The 23,905-nt window shown below is 40.3% G+C and overlaps 3 protein-coding genes across 8 annotated transcripts in view; 2 read left to right on the top strand and 1 right to left on the bottom strand.

The window, feature by feature from the left end:
• pcnx4 (pecanex 4) overlaps positions 1-8,479 on the top strand; it is a 14,704-nt gene extending 6,225 nt beyond the window's left edge. Inside the window, exons 8-13 of one of the 3 annotated variants that reach the window (XR_009132350.1) lie at positions 614-717; positions 1,847-2,952; positions 3,018-3,204; positions 3,267-3,472; positions 8,106-8,247; positions 8,460-8,479. Coding sequence is in view for 2 of the 3 variants with exons in the window: in XM_058090181.1 (XP_057946164.1) it covers positions 614-717; positions 1,847-2,952; positions 3,018-3,204; positions 3,267-3,518 (1,649 nt within the window). In the remaining variant the exon portion in view is untranslated. Of the gene's footprint in view, positions 1-613; positions 718-1,846; positions 2,953-3,017; positions 3,205-3,266; positions 8,061-8,105; positions 8,248-8,459 lie in introns of those variants that run through there. The other 2 variants (XM_058090182.1, XM_058090181.1) reach the window with 2 other exon arrangements.
• Positions 4,591-9,671, bottom strand: dhrs7 (dehydrogenase/reductase (SDR family) member 7). 3 transcript variants are annotated; one of them, XM_058090187.1, is made up of 8 exons: positions 9,553-9,671; positions 8,893-8,912; positions 8,607-8,759; positions 6,902-7,008; positions 6,595-6,834; positions 6,376-6,498; positions 6,078-6,293; positions 4,591-5,538 (listed from the first exon to the last, which is right to left on the bottom strand). In XM_058090187.1, exons 1-8 carry the CDS (start codon positions 9,591-9,593, stop codon positions 5,497-5,499), a joined length of 942 nt encoding a protein of 313 aa, XP_057946170.1. In that variant the 5' UTR covers positions 9,594-9,671; the 3' UTR covers positions 4,591-5,496. The 3 variants fall into 3 exon arrangements, with proteins under 3 accessions (XP_057946170.1, XP_057946171.1, XP_057946169.1); XM_058090188.1 differs by lacking the exon at positions 9,553-9,671 and adding an exon at positions 9,252-9,280; XM_058090186.1 differs by lacking the exon at positions 9,553-9,671 and having other exon boundaries at positions 5,057-5,538; positions 8,893-9,141.
• ppm1aa (protein phosphatase, Mg2+/Mn2+ dependent, 1Aa) lies at positions 9,661-23,905 on the top strand. Of its 2 annotated transcripts, none has more exons than XM_058090183.1 (6): positions 9,661-10,045; positions 10,744-11,597; positions 11,684-11,801; positions 15,519-15,630; positions 15,706-15,763; positions 21,959-23,905. In XM_058090183.1, exons 2-6 carry the CDS (start codon positions 10,761-10,763, stop codon positions 21,998-22,000), a joined length of 1,167 nt encoding a protein of 388 aa, XP_057946166.1. In that variant the 5' UTR covers positions 9,661-10,045; positions 10,744-10,760; the 3' UTR covers positions 22,001-23,905. The 2 variants fall into 2 exon arrangements, with proteins under 2 accessions (XP_057946166.1, XP_057946167.1); XM_058090184.1 differs by having other exon boundaries at positions 9,663-10,045; positions 21,952-23,905.

Raw genomic sequence — 23,905 nt, 5'->3', positions numbered from 1 at the left:
TTTGTTAGAAAAATTTGCTGAGTGAGTGCACTATTTTTTAAATTTGAATTGGTCTTAGAATTAGAATTTATTGTGATGGTAAGTATATTTATCACTGTATTTATTTATCATTGTTGTCAGTCCTCAGTCATGAGGGTGCAGAAGAAAAAGGAGAATCATTTATTAAAAAAAACTAGTGATGTCACAGCAGGCCATGTCGTCATATAATGTATAATTCAATACAAGTGCTTGTGAGGTTGATGATTACAGTCCAGTGACGCCAGTCTGAAGTGTTCCCTCTCTTTGCTATATCACTAGAGGCCGTGTAGCAAGTAAGGCAGTAAAGGGGTCTCATCCTCGTGTCACTTCCCATCATGGCATTCTGAGATGTCGCCACGGGACATGACATTATCCCTGAGCCAAGCATCCACTAGTCAACTTAAAACAAAAGCCTTTTTTCTGTCCTAAGAGGAACACCCACAACCTTGACATGAATCCAAGGGCAAGCAGGAGAGATGTTATATTTAGATCTCTGTAGGGGGGCAAGCACCATGAGTAGTGCTCTCCTAGTACGGTTTAGGTTCCTTTCGTTTCTTTTCTTCACATATTGATGATTGTATTTCCCCTCTTGTAGGTTCTTTAGCTCCTGGTTCTCACTTTCTTGGGCGATTCCAAGACCGCATGGTTTGGATCATGATTCTGGAGAGGGGATATGGCTACTGCACTGTCAACATTAAGGTACGCTTTCTGCTTGTTTGACACAGTCCTTCACAGTGACAAAACAATCCATGTGTAGACTTCATTTAAAAAAACACATCAGTTATGTATTACAGACATTTTATGCACATTACCGTAAATGTTCCAAGTAGTGCCTCTATTTGGTAATCCGCAGTGTCTCTTGTAGTCTCCAGGTGTGTGGTCTAAAAAAGGGCTGGGGATATAAATTGCATCGGCATGAACAGTTGTGGCTGTAGACAACCTCCAGTTCTATTTTTTTGTTAACCCCACAAGATGCTATTCGCTACGTCAGAAGTATTATGACTGTATATATATGTGTGTGTGTGTGTATGTATATATGTGTGTATGTATGTGTATATATATATATATATACATATATATATATATATACATATATATATATATATATATACATATATATATATATATATATATATATATACATATATATATATATATATATATATACATATATATATATATATATATGTGTGTATGTATGTATATATGTATATGTATGTATGTATATATATATGTGTATATATATGTATATGTATGTATGTATGTATGTATATATGTGTATATATATGTATATGTATGTATGTATGTATATATATATGTGTATATATATGTATATGTATGTATGTATGTATGTATATATATATGTGTATATATATGTATATGTATGTATGTATGTATGTATATATATATGTATATATGTGTATATATATGTATATATATATATATGTATGTATGTGTATATATATGTATATATATGTATGTATGTATATATGTATATATATATGTGTGTGTGTGTGTGTGTATATATATATGTGTATATGTATGTATATGTATGTATTTATATGCATATATATTTGTGTATATGTGTTTTTGTGGTTGTGACACATGACTAAAAATGCTATTATGCTAATGTTAGCATGCTAACACCTATCATGATAGTGCTAAATCTTTATATAATGTGTGTCTACCTATGAAATTGCTAAAAATGCTACTATGCTAATAACATAGTTAACATGCTAGCAGTGCTAATGTTAAAGCTGAAAGTCTACAATAGCATCTTGACAGTTTAATTTCAAATTAATCGGAAATCAATTACATTTTCCCAAAGGGTTTGGAGCTCCAGGAAACATCTTGCCACACTGTAGAAGCGCGCCGCGTGGATGAGGTTTTCGAGGCTGCTTTCGAGCGCCCAGAGCGGCTTGGTTTGACGCAGGGTTTGAACCTACACTGGGCCAATGCTCTGACACCTTGTGCAGCACTGGCCGTCCGGGTCTACTCGGATGCCCGGAATGTCCTCTCTGGTATCATAGACTCTCACGACAACTTGAGGAAACTTCAGGACGACTTTCTGAAAGCTCTAGTGTGGTTGCTTCTCCGGTATTGCATTAAGAAGCATAAAGGCTCTCTTTGGAGCTGCAGCGAGGCGACCGGAATTGGAGGCAGAAAGTCCCAGTCCTCCCAGCGGGCGCAGACTACATGCAACCAGCTCCCTGACGCCATCGTGGTCGAGTCCAAAGTGTCGTCCCTCAGGTTCAGACAGGACAGCTCCAGCTTGACATCCTTTGGTGATTGGTCCGATGAGGATGATCTATTTGGACCTCAACCAGCCAGGCGGACTGTGGCCTTAGTAACGGCAGAGGCCCAATCTGGACACACAATGCTGCAGACGGGAGCCTCTCTTCCAGGATCCGTAGAGATGGACGGTCTTTTTGAAAACATGGCCCTCTCTGCCCTGCAGCCTTTACAGCCCCTAGGACTCGGTGTCGGGATGCCAGTGGTTGACAAAGGTCACAACCCGGAGGTTTTCAAAGAGAGTCCTGGCTCTCTCCGACAGCTCAACTTCAGCTGCCCCCAGTCGGAGGTCTTCAACCTTCCGACAGGGTGGAGGACGGCGCCGTTGCTGCCGAGCCGGCTACTGCAGCTCAGGCCTTTATTCCCCGAGGACTGGTTCAGGTTTGCCTTGAGCCAGTTCGGCCCCGTCGTGCAGAGTGAGACGTCCGAGGACATGACCAAAGCTCTGAAGGAAGACGAAACCTTGAAAGACCTTCACGCTCAGGTTGCAATTTCGTGTCTGGTGTCACTTGGCGCGGAGTCCGCCTTCACCAGTCCCAGTTACATTTATAGGCTCTACTGTGGAGACGTGCCGTGGACAGAGGGACTCGAGTGGCTCTCCTCCAGTAAAGAACTGTATCAGCTCGCTCTTAGGGCTTTCAGGTAAAAATCGCAACTGTGAATTCTCATCAAGGATTGATGACATCGCTGCCTTTTCTATTTTTTAGGTTTAGCTTCAAGCTGCTGTTTGATCAAGCAAGCTTTGGGCCCATGGAGTCTCCTGAGGAGATGTTCAGTGCCTTGGAGGAGTACGAGAAGGACTGGTACATAGGATTGGTGTCGGAGAAAGGCTGGCATGACAGTGTCCTTCAGGAGAAGCCCTTCCTCTTTTCTTTAGGACATGATCTTTCTATGGTAAACACACATTCACATCCATATACCATCAGGTTGGTATTAATAAGTCTTGTGGTCCACAGGGTACCTACACCGGGCGAGTCCTGTCCTTGCAGGAACAGCTGGTGCACGTGGGTCGCCTGAACGGTGAAGGAGTGCGAGGTCAGTGGGCGAATCTGTCCTGGGAGCTCCTCTACGCCACCAACGACGACGAGGAGCGTTACAGCATCCAGGCGCACCCCTTCATGTTAAGGAACTTAACTGTCCAGGCAGCGGATCCACCTCTGGGGTACCCCATTTACTCGTCTGCACCCCTTCACTTCCCCTGCCTCTGACCGCACGGGGAAGAGCACTTTTCACTTCACAACCACAAGATTTCATGTTTTTAAGAAAGCTGTGAGAAACTTAAAGCAAAACTGCATTTTTTTAAAATTTAGCCCATCATCCACAATCCTTAAGTGAGACATGAACACAAATGTGTATTTTTTGTGTATTCTAAAGATACCAAGCTACAGCAACATTGGTATTAACGTGAGAAGCTGAAGCTGAGCCACATCAACTAAGGGAAGTTCATTCATTCATTCATTTTCTACCGCTTTTCCTCACGAGGGTCGCTGGGGTGCTGGAGCCTATCCCAGCTGTCTTCGGGCGAGAGGCGGGGTACACCCTGGACTGGTCGCCAGCCAATCACAGGGCACATATAGACAAACAACCATTCACACTCACATTCATACCTATGGACAATTTGGAGTCGCTAATTAACCTAGCATGTTTTTGGAATGTGGGAGGAAACCGGAGTACCCGGAGAAAGCCCACACAAAACTCCACACAGAGATGATCAAGAGTGGAATTGAACTCAGGTCCCCTAGCTGTGAAGCCTGCGCGCTAACCACTCAAGCACTGTGCAGCCCTTGCCCAAAATTCTTTCATTCATTTTCTACCGCTTATCTTCACAAGAGTTCCGGGGTATGCTGGAGCCTATCCCAGCTGTCTTTGGGCGAGAGGCTGGGTACACCCTGGACTGGTGGCCAGCCAATCACAGGGCACATATAGACAAACAACCATTCACACTCACATTCATACCTATGGACAATTTGGAGTCGCAAATTAACCTAGCATGTTTTTGGAATGTGGGAGGAAACCGGAGTACCCGGAGAAAACCCACACATGCACGGGGAGAACATGGAAACTCCACACAGAGATGGCCGAGGGTGGAATTTTAACCCTGGTCTCCTCGCTGTGAGGTCTGCGCGCTAACCACTCGACCGCAAATATGGCAAAATATGTTTTAATATCTTTGTGAGCGGCATCGGTGTGTCCCTTTATACTATATACAGCAATGAGCTGCCTGTTTTTATATTGTTAGAATGCCCACTTGTGTGTTCATGTCATACAAAAAGATTGTGGATGATGGGCAAAATAAAAAAAAAAAAGGCAAGTTTTCCTTTAAGACCAAAGGGATCTTTTTGGTAGAATATTGGAACATTTGTTGTTTTTAGGGGTGTAACGATTCGATTCCGATCACGATTCATATCAACTTACGCCAAATCAAACTGTTACATAAGTAAAGTTTTGACGTCTTTATCATTAAAAGTGCTTAAAAAAATACACACACATTCGAATGAACTCTGCCATGTTTAAATCCAGTGCTTTATTTCCTAGTTTCTATGTATTTGATTACCTTTTAAACTATGTTAGATCGATATGTCGTCCGGAATGGCAACTTGCGGAACACTGATCATAGGTAATATAAATCGATACCAATAGTGGATGAATCGTTACACCCCTAGTTGTTGTTAATAATAGGATTCAGTTATGGTGCTTCAGTTACAGTACAACAAAGGAAGAAGCAAAAATACAATCAAACTACAAGATTCCCATTTTAGAGGAAACATGAACACTCATAGCGTAGCTAATTGGGGGATACATTCAACAGAAGCACATTGGGTGTTTATTTTTATTTTTTATTTTTATAAACATGCCTACCTGTCATTTGAGGTCAGATTCAGCTTTGCTGTTTTTAAATTACCGTTTTTTTATTTTGCCCCTCCCCGCCTGCTAAAAAGGGACACAAAATCCATTTATTTTGTTGCGATATCAAGGATGTGCCTTGGGTATGTATCGTTGTAAGCGTTTAGTGCTATTGTTTTGTTTACACTTCACTTGTTTACAACTTTTAAAATAATACTTCAACAAATGTGACCATAGCCTTGTACATATGGTTCATTTTTATATATGTCTACCTGTATATACTTAGAATAAAATAGATTGTATGAAGATGTCTCGGTTTACATTTCATCAGAAAGCAACATTTTAGGAGTTCTTGGGCTTGCTGAAATAGGCAGAGTCTGCATCCTGCAACAAAAAAAGAAAAATATGAGTACTGTTTTTTTTGTTTTTTTTTCAATAGCAAGAGCACAAGTATTTTTGTGCCGCTTCCTGCAATAAGCTCTAACTGCTTGATCTTAAGAGGAACATGACCTTTCCGCATAGCCCTTAGCTATTTCTTCCCAGCAGAGGCAACCAAACACATTGGTCAGTCAGTCAGTCAGTCAGTCAGCACTGGAGAGCAATGTCACATCCTTTAACACAGAATTAACAAGGCCACTAGCAGCTGCGGTCCTGCAGGTAGTCATCCGGTTCAAGTAATTTCTCTTCACGACGTGAAAAATCCTCCAATTGTGGTTGTGATAATACAAGGTCAACAACACGTATTGCATCAGAAACAGCCTATCCATCTGACTGAGGTGTATACATCGGAACACAGAGGAAAAGCCAAACAGCTCTCGTTCCTCTTTTTGTATCCACTTGCTCATGACAAGAAGGTCAAAACAATATTCCATGCTCATTGAAGTCGTTAGCTAGGTTTAAAACCAATATTGCTGTGTACCTACCCCTCCAGCTTTAAAATTCTGCACTCTTTTCTTGGCCAGGATCTTTGTTATAAACCATGCCAATGTGGGGGTGTACTGCCAAATGTAGTAATATGTCAAAAAGGGCTGCTGTGCAATCCACATTTCCTTGACGCCATTGGCCATTCCCGCTAGTATTAAAGAAACACAGCGACTTGTGGGCATCTTGTGCATCTGGTCACCAGCTGAAGTCACGGGCTGAGGAAAAAAAAAACGAAAGCAGTTAGTAGAATCAAACATGAAGAAACATTCATATGCTCACATATATATAAATATTCACCTTGTGCAGGTTTTCTCTGATAGCGTTGTGTACTATAAATGATTGCACAGGCCCTGGACACACTGTGCTGATGAATATGTTGGGGTAGTCGTACAGCTCCGCTTGAAGGGATTTGAAAAAGCCCTGAAGGATAAGACATGGATAACAGGTACTCGACTGCATATTGTATCCATCTTATCCAAAATTATATTTAAGGATCTTTGTAGGCGCAAACGTCACCTGCAGAGCGTGCTTGCTCGCAGCGTATCCTGTGGCTAAGGGTCCCCCCGCCAGGCCCAACAAGCTGCTGATGGTGACGATGGCGCCGATGCCGCGCCGAGTCATGTGAGAAAGCACATGCTTGGTGAGGGAAAGGGTACCCAGGAAGTTGACGTCCATCAAGGCCTGGTACACTTCCACGTCAGCGTCCAAGAACAAAGAGCGCTGGCTTCGGCCTCCGTTGTTTATCAAGATGTCAATCTGGAAGATGAGTCGTGTTGATTTAGTCGTTGAATGGGACTTTGGGAGGTTTAATTGTATTCCATACCCGTCCAAAGTGTTTAATTACAGCTTTGGTTTTTGCTTCATGGGTAGTCCTTTCCAATAAATCCAACGGAAGAATGAGAATATCCTCATCTTTGAGACTGGAACACTCTGGAGATATACAAATAATATACGTATATTCCATTAAATAAGAAGATAATGCATAAAATCCAACATACAGTCGCAAGACTAGGAACCTTTTGAATAAATGTCATAAAATGTGATCGGATCATCAATGCCGGGGGTCTTAAACTTAGTCCACAAAAAAAGGTTTGCTCTGCACAACATGCCTTCCCATGCCTTGCAGGTCTCATCCACAGCTACAAGAAGCGGCTGGTTGAGGTTATGGTAATGGTAATGGTTTTATTTCATTTGAACATGCATCAGATTTACAATTGAATGCATCACATAATCAGTTCACAGTTCCACATGTCCAAAAGGAGTAGGAAGAAGCAAAGCTTATTAAATCCTACCCCTCCATCTGGTACTTTTACAATCAGTAACTGTTACACTTGTTCACTTCCTGCTTTCCGAATATAATTTAATTTTATTTAATTGTATTTTTTAAATTAAATTTATTTTAATGGTTTTATTTCATTTGAACATGCATCAGATTACAATTGAATGCATCACATAATCAGTTCACAGTTCCACATGTCCAAAAGGAGTAGGAAGAAGCAAAGCTTATTAAATCCTACCCCTCCATCTGGTACTTTTACAATCAGTAACGGTTACATTTGTTCACTTCCTGCTTTCCATAATACAGTTTAAGGTTTTTTTGTCTTTTGTTTTTTTTAAATAATGTACCATGTAATCCATTCCATAGTTTGATTCCACATACTGAAATGCTATGGCTTTTTAACGTAGTCCTAGCATAGAAATGTTTCAAATTGAGTTCTTCCCTGAGAAATATATTTCTCCTCTCTTGTAGAGAAGTATTGGATTACATTTTAGGTAATTGGTTATTTTTAGCCTTATGCATTATTTTAGCCGTTTGAAAATTAACTATATCAGCAAGTTGAAGTATTTGTGATTTTAGAAATAAGGAGTTAGTATGTTCTCTGTAGGCGGTATTATGAATTATCCTTACTGACCTTTTTTTGCAGTACATTTAGCGAGTGAAGATTGCTTTTATAGTTATTACCTCATATTTGAAACGGGGAATGGGGAAAAGTATCTCGCTAAACGTGTCTGAAACATTTTTATAGACGGAAAAGATGGCGACTCCTCACCAGGAGAAGCTGAACTCCTGTGCCCAGCTTGTCCCACCCAGGCAGTGTGTTGTTTCCAGCTATGAGACGCACAATGATGCACCTTGTATGACCATCCAATGACATAATGGGTACCATAGTAAGTGTCAATATAGTGATATATATATATATAGCACATCATGACTGGTTCAAGACTCTTCATCCTTGTATTTAGCAAACATCAACTGCTTGTATTGTTTTGTAGGTTACTGCTAGAAAGGGGGCATTTAAAATGCTTTCCCCACAAGCACTATATGAGTTTTTTTGGTTTCCAATAAAGAAATGCTGAGTTTTTATTTCATCCTTCGACAGTTAAAAACCCGGACTTGGATGAAGTTCACATCACATGACATTCCAAAAGGTTTACATACTTTTTGTTGCCACTGTAACTACCAGAAGCTCCAGGCATCCTTTTTGGCCTTGGACTTGATGTTGCCTGCCTTGTAAATGCCGTCTTACCCAAGCATTGACGTTTCACCCTCTTCAGCTCACCCTCACGGCGTGCAGACAGGACGAGGCGTGAGCCGCATCGTGCCAGCTGGTAGGCCAACTCTTCCCCAATTCCACTGGAGGCTCCTGTCACCCACACCACCTGACCTTTCAGCTTGGCCTCTGACAATGAGGTGAAAAAACACTCTTAACAGTTCACAAGTTGACAGCAAACTCCAAGCATTAAATCTAACCACATTAAATCTAAGTACTTTTGTACTACTGTACTTACAGGTTGTTGTTTTTTTGTGCTTACCTGGTTTGCGTCCCACCAGACTTGCCCACAGCAGCGTAAAATCAGCATCGACGAAGAAGAAAAGCAGGAAGTGAATTAATCCATAAAGTATTATTAAGTAGTACAGCGCGGATGCAATAAAGTCATACATGGCTACGAATTTACTGAAACAAGTGGAACATATGCGTCCACATTACTTTTAAAACCGGTTCGCGCAAGACAACCGAAATAAGATGGCAGTTATAAACAGGAAGAAAGGTGATGTAGGAGGACCTTGTGTCACTTCCGAGTGTTATATTTTCACCTGAATGCTGTTTTGAAGGCAGCGATGGCAGACAATCCATTGACAATTTGCATGTAATGTAATGTGGCAGAAGTACCTGAATAAACCCATGTGCACATAGCGTGAACCAAAGGAGATTCGAACCCTCAAACTTTGTCTGTGTGGCCATTTGTAGCATGTGTTAGCACACTTTTTTTTTTAAATAACGCTAATAAAGCTAAAATGTACAGCAAGAAAAAAAAGCTTAAATCTTGACACCGATAACTGAGAATAACACAAAAGATCTTTCACCCCTTTTCCCACCACATTATAAATATTTGCTTTGTAGTCAGTAAACATACTGGCGCATACATAATATCGCCGCTTCATTAATGTGTCCAAATGCAGATTAGTCTCACGATGTGCATCTTGAGTGACAATGCAGTAACGTTTTCTCCATGCTGAGTGGTTCCCTGAGTCTTCAGCGATGATGTCATGTTTTCGAAGTCAACCTGCAACATCCGGGTCCTCTCCCAGCGCTTCTGCTCACCAACAGCTAACGGTGCTAGCAAGCTGTCAAGCTGTCAAGTGGAGAGGCTGGGACAGACGTTTCAGCTTCCCCTGGCTTGGCTTAATAAATCCCCAACGAAAAGAAAAAAAGGCTAAAATATATTTGCGATTACCTGCTGAGATAATGTAAGGCATCAAGGTCGTAACCAAAAGAGGAACCTCCGCACTTGCACCATTTTATATGCACTGGGTCTTGTGTGACGATTGGTCTTTGCTAGTTGGCTAACACTTACCCGAAGCTAAAAGCCCAGCAAAGCCCCATTTTTTTCGGTGTTAAGTGACCCTTCCCGGTAATCTCAAGCTCTGGTCACTGTTGCGGTCAACAACTAGTTTGGACATTCGGTAAGTCGTTTAAAAATCTTATAATTGAGCCGGGAACGTGAACGGTTGGCTAAAGCTAGCCTCTTTAGCTTGAGCACTAGCTTGTTAGCAAGGCCGAGGATCTCTCCTTGCCTTAGCATGCCATAGCAGAAGTTAGCTGTGAGGGAAAAGGGTCAAGGCCTGCTAGTAGGAAAGACTGAACGTTCCACATATTTCAGAAAACTTAATACATTTAACGTTATCACAGGACTAATTATTGTATTAAACACACCGAGCTTGCCATGTTGCTTATCGACCGAAATAGCAGTTATCGAGCAAGTGGCCAGTCACTTAGCTAACGTTAGCATTCCGTGCTAGCAACGACAGCTTTGACTACTTTTAACTGGCCCTGGAAAGTGCGCTGTATTGCGAAGGTCACAGATGTGTAACAATGTGTTTTTTATTTCAAATGTGTGTCGTATAACAGAACGGTAGCATTGGTTCGACATGTACCCTGGCCAGGCAGTGGTGGAAGGGCGTTTCAATTTTGTCCACACCATCAGTGCGCCTAATATGTAGCCAAAATATATACACAGGCCTGCTATTTTTAGAATTGTTAAAGCGGCCTGAACACCAAGTTGCCAAACTGTTCAGACAAATGAATGCGAGATATGATATATGTATTTGACAACAGAACTTACAGCTATACTGTTCAAATCTAATTAAGATTTTTTTTTCAGGTTTCAGGAAGGACACAATGGGGGCATTTCTGGACAAACCAAAGATGGAAAAATACAATTCCCACGGTGAGGGGAACAGCCTGCGATATGGGCTGAGCAGTATGCAGGGCTGGCGGGTCGAGATGGAAGATGCCCACACAGCAGTAATCGGCCTCCCTCACGGTCTTGACCTCTGGTCGTTCTTCGCTGTATACGATGGGCACGCTGGCTCTCAGGTGGCCAAATACTGCTGCGAGCACCTGTTGGAGCACATCACCAGCAACTCAGACTTCCAGAGTGCTCTGCAGGAGGATCCCTCTGTGGAAAGTGTGAAGAACGGCATCCGCACAGGGTTCCTCGAGATCGATGATCACATGCGAACCATCTTGGAGAAGAAGCACGGCGTGGACCGCAGCGGCTCCACCGCGGTGGGAGTGATGGTTTCCCCCAGCCATGTCTACTTTATTAACTGTGGCGACTCGCGGGGACTCCTGAGCAGGGGGGCGCGTGTGCACTTCTTCACACAGGATCACAAACCCGGCAACCCTCTGGAGAAGGAAAGGATCCTGAATGCTGGTGGCTCAGTCATGATCCAGCGAGTTAATGGCTCCCTGGCGGTGTCTCGGGCCTTGGGAGATTTCGACTACAAGTGTGTGCATGGAAAAGGCCCCACGGAGCAGCTCGTCTCTCCTGAGCCTGAAGTTTATGCAATAGAAAGATGTGAAGGGGAAGACGAATTTATTGTTCTAGCTTGTGATGGCATCTGGGATGTCATGGGCAATGAAGATCTGTGTGACTTTGTCAGGTCGAGGCTAGAAGTCACAGATGATCTTGAAAGAGTCAGCAATGAAATTGTCGACACCTGCTTGTACAAGGTAAAGCATGCTCAGCTAAACTAAATCATAACATAATATTGTCACCGATTACTGTTGTAAGTTTGACCTGTGTGTTTCTTCCGCAGGGAAGTCGGGACAATATGAGTGTTGTTTTAATCTGTTTTCCTGGAGCTCCAAAGGTATCTCCGGAAGCAGTTAAACGGGAGGCCGAGCTCGATAAGTATCTGGAGTCAAGAGTAGAAGGTAGGCACGTGTAGTCGAGATTCAACCCAACAAATATGCATCAATGTTTTTATTTTTTTTTTTACATTTTTGGAATTTGAAATTAGGGTATCTACTGGTAAATACCTCATTTAAATTTTTCCCCCAGATGAAAACGTCAACTTTCCCCCTGAATCTGCTTGATAGTTTTAACCCTTACTTGTACATCACGCACCAACAGGAGCTTATCAACCGGAATGTGGAACACACAATATCAGTATAGATGCTTACACACTAACATACAGTCGAACCTCAGTTTTCATCATGAATGCATTCCAAAAGGTCCGATAATAACCAAAACATTCACAAACAATCAATTTACCATAAGAAATAATTAAATTCCCACGAATCTGTTGCAAACACCCAGAAATATCAACAGTAAACACATTTCATATTGGCAGAAAGGGAGGAGAGAAAGGAAGAGCCACTTGAACGTCTTTTCCTCCAATCTCACAAACTTGAACTTAAAGTGCACCATGACAGTGTGACATGGTGGTTAATCAATCAAAACTCATTAATCTGATGAGAAATTGAAATTGTTTGACAGGCCTAATAAAAGAAATAACATAATAACTGTCATACTGTTGTCATAGATAAACAACCATGAAACGGGAGTAAAATGAAGTGATTTTAATACGGTTTTGACATCCCGACTAGTATTCTGATCCAACACTGTCTTAGTTGTGACATAACGACCACAACACGTTGCAGGAACTAGATTCAAACACATGTAACCATGAAGTTGGAGCAAAGCCAACAAGCCAGCAATAATGCAATAATAGCATTCACTATTGTGATAACTATTATATAAGTGACACAAACAGCTCTACGCACAATATAAATACAATCAAACACAATCAAATACAATCAAACAATCAATGAGTAGCAATTGCAGCTTATTTAGTCGTGGGATGAGCACCCATTCTATTATTCTAAGATTTGTAGAATGCCTCTAGTGAAAAAATAAATAGGCTAGAAAGACTGCAAGTGACTGCAGGCCGTGTTTTGTCTAGAGCACTTACGAGCGACACCGGAAACCAGGTGCAAACACAGCCGTGAATGCATGTGAAGAAAGTGACACACTGTACAGCAGGGGTCTCAAACTTAATTTACCTGGGGGCCACCGGAGCTAGGTTCTGGGTGAAGCCGGGCCACATCAGGTTTAAAAAAACAAAAAAACAAACAAAATGCATTTATTAAAAACTGGGAAAAAAATCAATAAAAAACTATCTTCAATGCTTTTGCTTCTGCTATACCCTACACTTTTTCAGTATATTTTGTGTATAGAAAAATAAAAATTAAGAATAAAGACAATAAATCAATCAATCAGTAATAAATAAGTAAAACAATAATAAAACAGCAAATGAGAAAAACGTAAGAAACCACATACAGTTGGTAGAGAAATTATTTTTTCAGATTCAAATGTACAGTATTAACACTTATTTAACCTTTAACATGAACATTAATGAAACTTAATAATTTTACCCAATTAGCAAGTTAGCATCGTACTCAGTTCCATGTGGGAGCAGCGTCGTAACTTCAACAACATGTTTGATGAGATGCTTTATCTTGACGTGTATTTTCCGTTTTATTCCAAATAATTTCCTGCATTTATTTGTACCCAGCGTCATAAGCCTTTAGCTTCATTGCTAATCCAAAGCAAAACAGGGCGGGGTAACAGGGTAGGATAACGGTATGGGCGGGGGCAAAATCATGTTAATTGTGCACACAGCTTTAAACTGTCATTTCAACATTAAACTTTGGTATCAAGGTGGGGGCGGCGTCTCACGGCCCACGGGCCAAATGCGGCCCGGGAGACGCGAGTTTGAGACCCCTGCTGTACAGTATTCACAGCACTGACTAATATTGCGTTTAATATTGTGAGTACGAGAGCCACAGCCCTCAGCTTGCTCTCAACAGAAGACGATAGACAATGATAGCTTAGCAATACTCCAACCATGACATAGCGAGGGACAACAGATAGCTGACAGCAGGTCAGCACAGCAGCAACTCATGCAGTGGATTCACCAGATGAAAACAAACAAACGTCTTTCAATTGAAGTCACTGAATGTGTTGACAGTGTGTTGGTTGGTTTAGAAAATAGCTGTGTTTGAAAAACAAACAAATCACTTATTAATGTGATCTTACAAGCTGCCCGGGCAAGTGCAAACTTGAATAGACGTATCTTCGTCAAAGTACTTGCACTTGTTGACTTCGTAAGTGCTCTTCAGGCAGGCGTGTCAATGAAAAGCGACATTGAAGAAAATGATGTCTGCCTCCAACTGTGCAGCATTACAGATAAGAAGTCGGTATCACATTTCACACCAATAAACTGAAACCGCGAATGCGAGACCGTTGTTACCTTCCGATTGTAAAACAGAAGTAACAATTTGACGCCGTCGAATTTACACATACACTTTGATCTGTACAAATAAAGACGTTCTCTTCAATAATAGCTCTTTCAAATAAATGGCAGGTCGTACTAAAGTCTAAATCTGTTTTATGCTCCTTTACCTTTGACTCTGAGGGGTTTTCAAAGTGTAGCAGAGTGGGCCTCCCCTCCGGAGAACATGTCTTTTTTTTTGTTGAATTTTCAAGCTCTGGTCATGCACTCATCATAGAAACTAAAAATCAATTCATTGACTTAATAGGATAGAAATTTTTTTTTTTTTTTTTTTTTTTTTTTTTATATTGTCTCCCAGGGGAAGCTTGCCTCACACTATGGAAACCTTGTCAAGATCACATTTTCTCATGGTCATTAACCATGGCTCACTTTAACATTACGTATTTATTAGCAATTATTTAACAAAAAAATATATAAAAAGTATATCGATTTCATTTTTTAAACACAATTACACATGCGATCAAGTGGAATTGGGGCACATTATACAAAAAACTGAGGTCATTAACCATGGCTCACTTTAATATTACGTATTTATTAGCAATTATTTAATTAAAAAATATAAAAAGTATATTGTTTTCATTTTTTAGACACAATTACACATGCTATCATGTGGATTTGGGGCACATTATACAAAAAACTGAGGTCATTAACCATGGCTCACTTTAATATTACGTATTTATTAGCAATTATTTAATCAAAAAATATAAAGTATATTGGTTTCATTTTTTAGACACAATTACACATTCTATCATGTGGAATTGGGGCACATTATACAAAAAACTGAGGAGGAACATGGTAAATATTTTTTTATTATATTTGACTTTTCTTTTTTTCCCCCAAAAAAGAGTCAGAAATTGGATGCCCTTGATTAACTTTCTTTAACCCACACATAATGGGGCCTGACCCACAAGTTGAGGACCCCTTATCTAATCAATGCAGAGTGTTATCAATCATTTTTGTCATTTGCATTAAAAAAAAGGTAACCATTGTGTCTTTAAAACATGCTTTGACAGCAGTTCTTATAGGCCGACTTGAACTTGGCCTCATATAAAGGTTAATATTTTTCTACTGTAACAACAGTTGTCGGCTAAGTTTAATCATTACCAATCCATTACACAGTCTAGAACCTCACCGGGATGTAAAAATGGAAATGAAGAAAGCTTTCTTGTCCAATCTGACACCTTAATAGTAACCCACTTTTGTACCATCTATGACTTACCATTTGGAAATGTCCATTTTGTAAGAGAATATCTTCCTCTGTATCAAAGCTTACGATTGTATTTTCTTCTGACAGACATCCTCAAGAAGCAGGGGGATGAAGGAGTACCAGACTTGGTCCAAGTTATGAGGACGTTAGCATCAGAGAGCATCCCCAACCTTCCCCCTGGAGGAGAGCTGGCAAGCAAGTACGTGATGAACTATTTTTCAATGCATTAAAATAAGAATAAACTAATGATCCCCCCCCCCCCTCTCCTTCCCAGACGAAGTGTTATTGAAGCGGTGTACAACAAACTCAACCCCTATCGAAGCGATGACACAGTAAGTATGCCATCTAGTTCCTGTTAATTCCTTGAGGCTGTGCTTTGGTTGAAGTATGCATGCTTTTTGACATGCGAGCTCAAACTATAACCAGCATGTCAGGTAACATTATTTGCAAAGTGCAAAGTAAAAATTCAGAAAATGTCATTGGGAATAGGAATAAATAGGCGGTCACCTTCTTTCATACCTTGACTCGACATTCATAGGTGACATTTGTTCATTCACATATAAATTGAATTGATGCCATTAATACAGTCACTTGCAAGTCAGTATTTTAGTTAGGTGTGTCCCGATACGACATCGATATTGCAGCGTTAAATATCCAATAATACCGATATTGAGCCGATATCACCACAATGCATACGTTTATTTATTATTTTGTTGTGTTGAACGTTGTAACACACGAATCATACATATTTTTATAACTTATTTTGTACAAACATAAGAAAAAGCCTACTAAAGATATTATTCCGAATAGTCCGCAACGGCCGGTAGCGCAAAAAACTCACTCATTGACTTTTTTTTTATACATGTGGATATAGTTTTATGAACAATGTAGTGCCAGCTAGTCATAATATAGTCAGGTTCAAAGTGCTCAACACAGGGAGAGTTTAAACCGGACAGGCTTTTGCCATCCCGTGGGACGCCGCTTCAGAAACACAATGAGTTTCGTTGTATTAAACTTTCCACGGGAAACTTGTGCATGACAAGTTTTACACTTAGCTGCAACGTTTGCGCTACCAAGCGGCTGACATCACTGCTGAGCCTTGCTAATTTTGTTGCAATCCAGCAATTGCTGTTGTTGTGATCACATGGGCTCTATCTAGTCACGGCTGGACAGAATCGGTGCATATCGGTGTCAGATCGGGACATCCCTAATTTTAGTGTTCCTTAAATTCCTTGCATTTTACTGGAAATTGATGTTGAAAATCTTTAATTACGAAGATCAAACATAGGTCATGAACTTCATGTGACTTCTCATTGAATACCTAAGAGTATCTTTTTAGGAGTAGTGCAGACTTTGTCTCTTAATGCTTCTGGTATCATTAGGATTAACTCAGCAGTAACAGTTATGCTAGTCCAGTCCGTCCGGTATGGTTCGAGACCACAGACGAACGGCGAAAAATAATTTATATAAATAAAGTAATTGACATTCTCCTCCTATTTGCAATAAAAGTGACTGCTGTAATTATTAGATTCAGGTCCTGAAGCTAACAAGGTAAATGCTAAATGATCAACGGTGAAAGACATTCACCAAAAATCTGCCAAACTGCGAGGTTAGGAATGCTGGAATATGAATGTGTGGGGTTCCACTGGATATTATTTTTTAGTTCTAATTAGAACAGAAAAACACTCAACAGCACACATGTCTGTTTCATAGACATCTCTGTTACTAGGACTGAACAAATAGGCCGACGTAAAAGAAACATGTCCTCCCACCGTAATCATTTAGTCCATCTCCCGTCTAATTTATGGTTTATAATAAAGACATAAAGATGGATGTTTTTAAAAAGTATTTTGTTCTTGGTTACAACAGGGTCAGTAGTTTCTTTGCAGAAAAGCTCCTATTTGATAGCATCTTTGAATCAAAAGAAATGTCCCGAATTGTGACATGCACAAGGTCCAATACCAAATATTCTTCATAATATATACATAGAAAAAAAGTTATTATTCAAATGTCAAGTGTAATTTATGTTGGTTGATTTCTGGTTTTCTGTTTGCTGTGGAGGGCATGTCAATAATTACAAAGTACGCTTTTTTTTTTGAACTTTGGTTTTTCAATCTAATTTGAACAAACTAGTTCCTTTTTGAGGTTTGGTATTTGAAACAAACGAGGAGTGCAAAGTGCACCAGTATCCTGAAGGTCTTCATTTTTGAAGAGACTTTCAAGGCTGCGAACATAAATAGGCGAGCTGGTTTCTAAAGCGGTCCTGCCTTGGCTTTAAGGAGCCTTAGAAGTATAATAAAAAAATATATAATCTCCCTCCCCTCCCCCCACTTTCTCATTTGTTTCAATGTTACCTCTTTCACAGTATCATTGTGAACCACAACAAGGCAGCTAGCTGGTTCCGGAGAAGATTTAAAAACCGACCACATTGTACAGCTAAAGGTCATCACTAGCTATCCAAGGCAGTGAAGCATAGATTTTGCATTGGCTGCAGCAAAAACTTGACTCGGTAAAGAGCAGAATTTTGCATTAGTGCATTAGTAAACTGCATTAGTAATTGCTCTTAGCGATAATGTTCCACTCCACTCCACTCCAGGTAGAAAGTATCAGAACATATATTATAACACATATTTCTGCTCTGCACCAAACTACAGTGGAGCCTCTTCAAACACAATCCCTTCCGACTTCCAGTTTGTTGAGATTTTTCAAATAAAATCCAGTAGGTTCCTGTGTGATTTCCTGCACAGGTAACTGAACTGTCATACAAGTGTAAAAATAACAGGCTGTATAATAGAATTAATAATAAAATATTCACTTAAGCCATATTGCAGACCTGCCAACATGTATGCATATTTTGGTACTGTACTCGGCGTGCATTTTGACCCTCGAATAAGCTTGCATGCTTCGCGACATCGCGACGTGAGAATGCGTGCACCAGTTACACCATCTTTGGAACTGGCGTACACATTTTTTGGCGACATGGCAAAAAGGCGACGCACACAGTGAGTGGCTAAGTCAGGTTATGTTAGAAATAAACATGCGGTGGAACTGTGTAGTGTATGTGCTTGTCCGGACTAAAAGACGCACGAAAAAAACACAACGTAGAACCCGAATAGCGTCATGACAATACTACAGTAAACCTCGGATATATCGTATTCAATTGTTCCCACTGGTTTTGTCCGATATAAGCGAAATCCGTTATATGCGTATACTGGAAAATGTCTGTTTTACGCATATATCGGATTTATATCCGGTATATGCGTAAATCGGATTTTATCCGTTATAAAAAGGCACTTCCTTGACTATGTTTCCGATGTACCTGGACTGGGCAATGAAAAGAGACGTAAGGTAATGAGAATTGAACTTTATTGGACTCTGAGCATAACAAATTGTTAATTAAGCTAGGCCCTGTTACGCCCGTCAGGCCTACGTTATTTCCAATAGTGAGGTTAAGATCTCATTCACTGCTGTGCTAGTATTATTGACGTCACTCACTTTTATATTTGTCCTAAATCTGGAGCCAGGAGAAAGACAATAGCCAGTGACATCAACAAGATTAGCATTACGATGCGGCCATCCGATCGATATATGCCAGGGAAATTTAATGGAAATGCATTGGAACGGGACTGGAGATTTTGTCCGAAATAGGCGAAATCCGTTATAAAAAATCCGATATATGCAATGAATTTTTATTGGAAATGCATTACAGAAAAATCGGTTCTTTTTTATCTGTCCGTTGTGAGCGAATTTCCGATATATCCGAGTCCGATATATCCGAGGTTTACTGTATATACTATATTTGCTGAGCAAATATGTCCTCAGCGCTCCGTTACTGTCTTTTCTTTTGAGAATTTGATAAAAAAAGATGCTTCTTCATTGCATATATCCTTAGTACACCATTTATCTGTCTTACCACGGCCTTTATTTGTGTGGATAGTGTCAGGGCCGTGTGTGTAAACGTACTCTTATTGGTTTCCTTTTCCGCAAATGAAGGGCTTTTGTTTTGTTGTGCTTTGATCTAATACACAAAATTAGTTCTTCATAAAATAATTAAAATAGAAGTAATACTTTGATGGTGTTAGTCATAACGATAATATTTTTTTTAATGTCTGTGTGGAATTAAAACAATTTGTTTTTGACTTAACAATCACAATTTTGATTCTTTTCATCGGAAAATACTTTTTATGAAAGTGATTTCACTAAGCTTATATTCATCTAAAATGAGGTAAAAACATGTAGAAACAGGCTCGCTAAAAATCATGGTAATGGTTTAATTTATTTTACGCTGGAGTACCTGACATAGTACATTTCACAGTTCCACATTTCCAAAAAGTAGGAGGAAGAAAAAAAGCAGTCGTTTCACAAAAATAGAAACGTGTGCCTTGATATCGGACCGCAATCAGACGTCAGAGGACGTGCTGTTACGCAATCTTTATTTGTCTTCCAAATCCGATACTCTTTTCCAGTATTTCTACATCCAAAGTCCGCTTCTTCATGCTCGTCTTCCCACCAGCCATGATTCCGAACCAGCCATCGTAACAATGCAATCAAAACTGCCAGATTCATGAGTCGCTTAGCGTTCCACCTTCTCTGGTGAAGTGGAGGTGTGGCACAAGGGCGCAACTTGAGGCGGAGTTGTGTACATGCACTTCTCCTCGAGGTAGACTCCATAAGTCGCAAATTGCGTCGATGTGTGTGTACGCCGCTTCTTATGGGTCTGAATATTTTGGGTTTCTGGCGTTCGCAGACTGTCAGATTTCCATGCGTATATTTTTAATAGATGCGGCGCCCGGTCCGATGACGCTCCTGCGTCAAGGCACCACCGTACGTTAACACGGGCTCGCTCCACAAAAGAAAATCTAACATTGACCCATTGATCCCGTCCGATCCCTTCTCCGATTTTGGCTTAACATTTGCAATAAAAATGTATATCGTAATGCGTCAGTCAGTTGCAGCTGCAATAACGCTCCCCTTGCCGAATAGTCGACGAGAGTTGTGTTTGCCAACTTACCACGCCACGCTCTCAACCCTGACAAAGAACTATAAAAACAGGGCTGTCCAAAGTGCGGCCCGTGGCTCGTTTGTCGGGCTACTTGTAAAATGTCTCCACATTTGGCAGGTCTGTCTCCATAAATGTTCTCTAATGCAAGATAATTGGCAATAATTTGACCTTTATGACCGAAGGATGTGTCTTTTTCCATATGATTAACAAATAAGAATCAAGATCTGCACACTTGTGTGACACATATAATACTTATAATACACTTATACACTTAATATACACTTATAATACTGACAGTGACAGGCCGATATAAGTCACTTTCGTGTGTTGTCGCACTGGTACCGCTCAGCATTGTGCGATACTCTGTCCCAAAATGGTTGTTCGATTTCCAAATTGGGAGGATCCACTGTATTTTTATTTCTTCCTTGTCCTTTGGCGTACCTTTCCTTGACTTTTAAGTAGTTTTTGAGTAACGTTGGTAACAGAGAAACGTTGCACAGCATAGCATAAAAGTTGTTGGTGTAAGGCAGGGGTGTCCAAAGTGCAGTCTCCTTTTGTATTAGCCCACGGTACAGTGTCGAAATGAAATGTGTTAATAAATAAATAAAAATAATGAAGCAAAGGGCGCTATACAGTAAACCTCGGATATATCGGATTCAATTGTTCCCACTGGTTTTGTCCGATATAAGCGAAATCCGTTATATGCGTATACCGGAAAATGTACGTTTTACGCATATATCGGATTTATATCCGGTATATGCGTAAATCGGATTTTATCCGTTATAAAAAGGCACTTCCTTGACTATGTTTCCAATGTACCTGGACGTGCAGGCAACGCTGCAAACGATGTCGTATAGCGGCCTGTCACGATTCGGCGAATCGGAGCACCACGATGCGGCCATCCGATATATGCGAGGGAAATTTAATGGAAATGCATCGGAACGGGACTGGAGATTTTGTCCGAAATAGGCGAAATCCGTTATAAAAAATCCGATATATGCAATGAATTTTTATTGGAAATGCATTACAGAAAAATTGGTTCTTTTTTATCTGTCCGTTGTGAGCGAATTTCCGATATATCCGAGTCTGATATATCCGAGGTTTACTGTATAAAGAGGAACAATAAAGATATCCCCTCCACACGGTTTGATTTTCCCTCAGTGGAAAAGTTTGGTCAACCCTGCTGTAAAAGGCTCTTTTTTTTGTTTATTTTTATTTATTTTTTTAAACACAAAAAATACATATAAACTGATTTCTTCCAGTTGCTCCATATCAACAATGTATCTGCAGTGCTTCAGTGTTGATAATGCATGAGTGTTTTATGTCAACTTTGAAAGACACGACCGCAAAACTGTAGCAGATAAATACACGCGTTTTATCAACAAAGATGGTGGCTGCACAATAATGACAAACAACAATACTGACAAGCGAGTGAGCTCTGAATGGAATTGGAGGCATCGTCTGAAGGGTTTTGTCCTTCCCTCTCCTCTCCTCTCTCCTCTCCTCTCTCTTGTCAAGGACTCAGCGTCCACAGATGACGTGTGGTAACACAACCCCGTACCACTAACACAGCATAGCGTTTACAAACCACCATCCTCTCTCAAGACCCACAGCAGCTCAGCTCAGCAGTCTGTCTTGCCGTCGTCACTCTGAGCTTTTGGTTTCTAAGAAGGGAATTTCATGGGAGGAGGAGGAGGAGGAGGAGGAAGAGGAGTTGCATGCACACAAACCCGGAGATAGTGCAGCGCCAGTCCACTCTGGAGTTCAGGATCCCCCACCGTCTTGTCTCCCCCCTTTTGTGTTCACCCATCCTAATACTTCCCTCTAAAGTCAAACATAACAAGTGAGTCCATAAGGCTTTCTTACTTCATTTTTTTTTTTTTTGTTGAATAATCAGCTTATGTAGTAGGATTTTTTTTTGTTGTTGTTGTTGCTGTAATTAATTTGATTCACATTTCCTTGTGTGTTTGTATATTTCTGTTTTTGTGAAGTGCAATTGTCCTGTACAAAACAGCCTGTATTTAATGCAGCTTGATTTTAAGTTAAAAAAAAAATGAATGAATGAATGAAAGAAATGGAAAAAGAACCTTTTTATGCACTATCTGCCTTTTCTCCTGCTCTTCTGGAATTCTAACCCATTTCTACATGGTGAATATTACTGCTTTTTCCTCCGTGCTTTTACTTTTTCTTTTCTCCTCAGTTATATGTCTATATGCTCCTTTTTAAGAAACGGGTAAATTGTATAGTCAACAGCACAGTAAGCTCTCTATATCAAAAAAAAAAAACATTTATAACCTAATTATTTCCCCCTTGTCTCTCTCTCTCTTTCTTCCCGTGCTTTTTTTTTTTTTTTTAAATTGTATTTTATTTTTCTATGTGGTTTTGCGTCATTTCGGACACGTGAAGTGAAACAAAATCCATCTGTTAACACTTTGGTGTGACTAGATACTTGCAAGGCGTGCGTGGGTGCTTGTGTGTATGTACGTGCACGCGTGTGTTTGTATCAAGGCACGTCACTCACAATTTGCCGTGACCAGGCTGCAATTTTTTTTTTTTTTTTTTAAAGGGAATTGCAAAGCTATACTCTTATCTCATTCTTATTCCACAAGTTTCCATCACAAAGTGTGTGTGTGTGTGTGTGTGTGTGTGCATGCTCTGTTTAAACAATTCATATTGCTGAGTTTTTGTAGAAAGGACACAAATTAGGAAGTTTGCTTCCTTGCTACATTATTGAAGCAGTGGCTTGATTTCTAATCACTTCCTGTCTGCTTTACGATAACCTTTGATCGTGTGTGTGCAATGTCTTTATGTGGCACGACCTTTGACATCCCACAGACATTGTGTGGGGGGCAAGAGAAAAACGCAAACAAGTGTGTGTGTGTTCCCCTTCCTTCCTCCCTCCCCCCCTCCCGACCGACAACACATTTTTGTACATTTTAAAACATCTATTTTGACTGATGCGAGCACTGACTATTTTAGGAAGAGTCGACGTTAAGTGCGACCATCGAGGACAAAAACTGTTGGCTCAAATACTTTATATAAAGGCTGTCTTTATTTTCCTCTCTGTTTTTTTTTTTTTACGGCGGTGGCGGGAATTCATACCAAGAACAAAAATCACCTGATTGTAATGAGTTGTCACGGTTGTGTACAGCACCCTTTTTGTTTTTATTTTCTTCTATTGGGGTTTGATGTGTGCGTCAACACAAGCCAGGCAGGGCACAACACTGCAGTTTGCTGCTAGCGCCAATGATTTTGAGTGCCCCCCCCCACCACCTCCCCCGCACCCCCGTTTCCGCAAAGGCAACTATAGTCACTGTCTGTATTCGCTCACAATGCAGATACATTTCTTTAAGAGAAAAGGTTTTTCTTTCAGATTCTGCTATTTTTTTTTTGTCTAAAATTGCATTGTTGGAAATTAATGTATGTATATATTTTTGACTTTTAACATTCAAGGAATAAATATGTTGTTTGA

This window comes from Doryrhamphus excisus, chromosome 13, assembly GCF_030265055.1.
Source record: "Doryrhamphus excisus isolate RoL2022-K1 chromosome 13, RoL_Dexc_1.0, whole genome shotgun sequence".
NCBI lineage: Eukaryota > Metazoa > Chordata > Actinopteri > Syngnathiformes > Syngnathidae > Doryrhamphus > Doryrhamphus excisus.
This window is presented reverse-complemented; position numbering and strand designations above follow the sequence as displayed.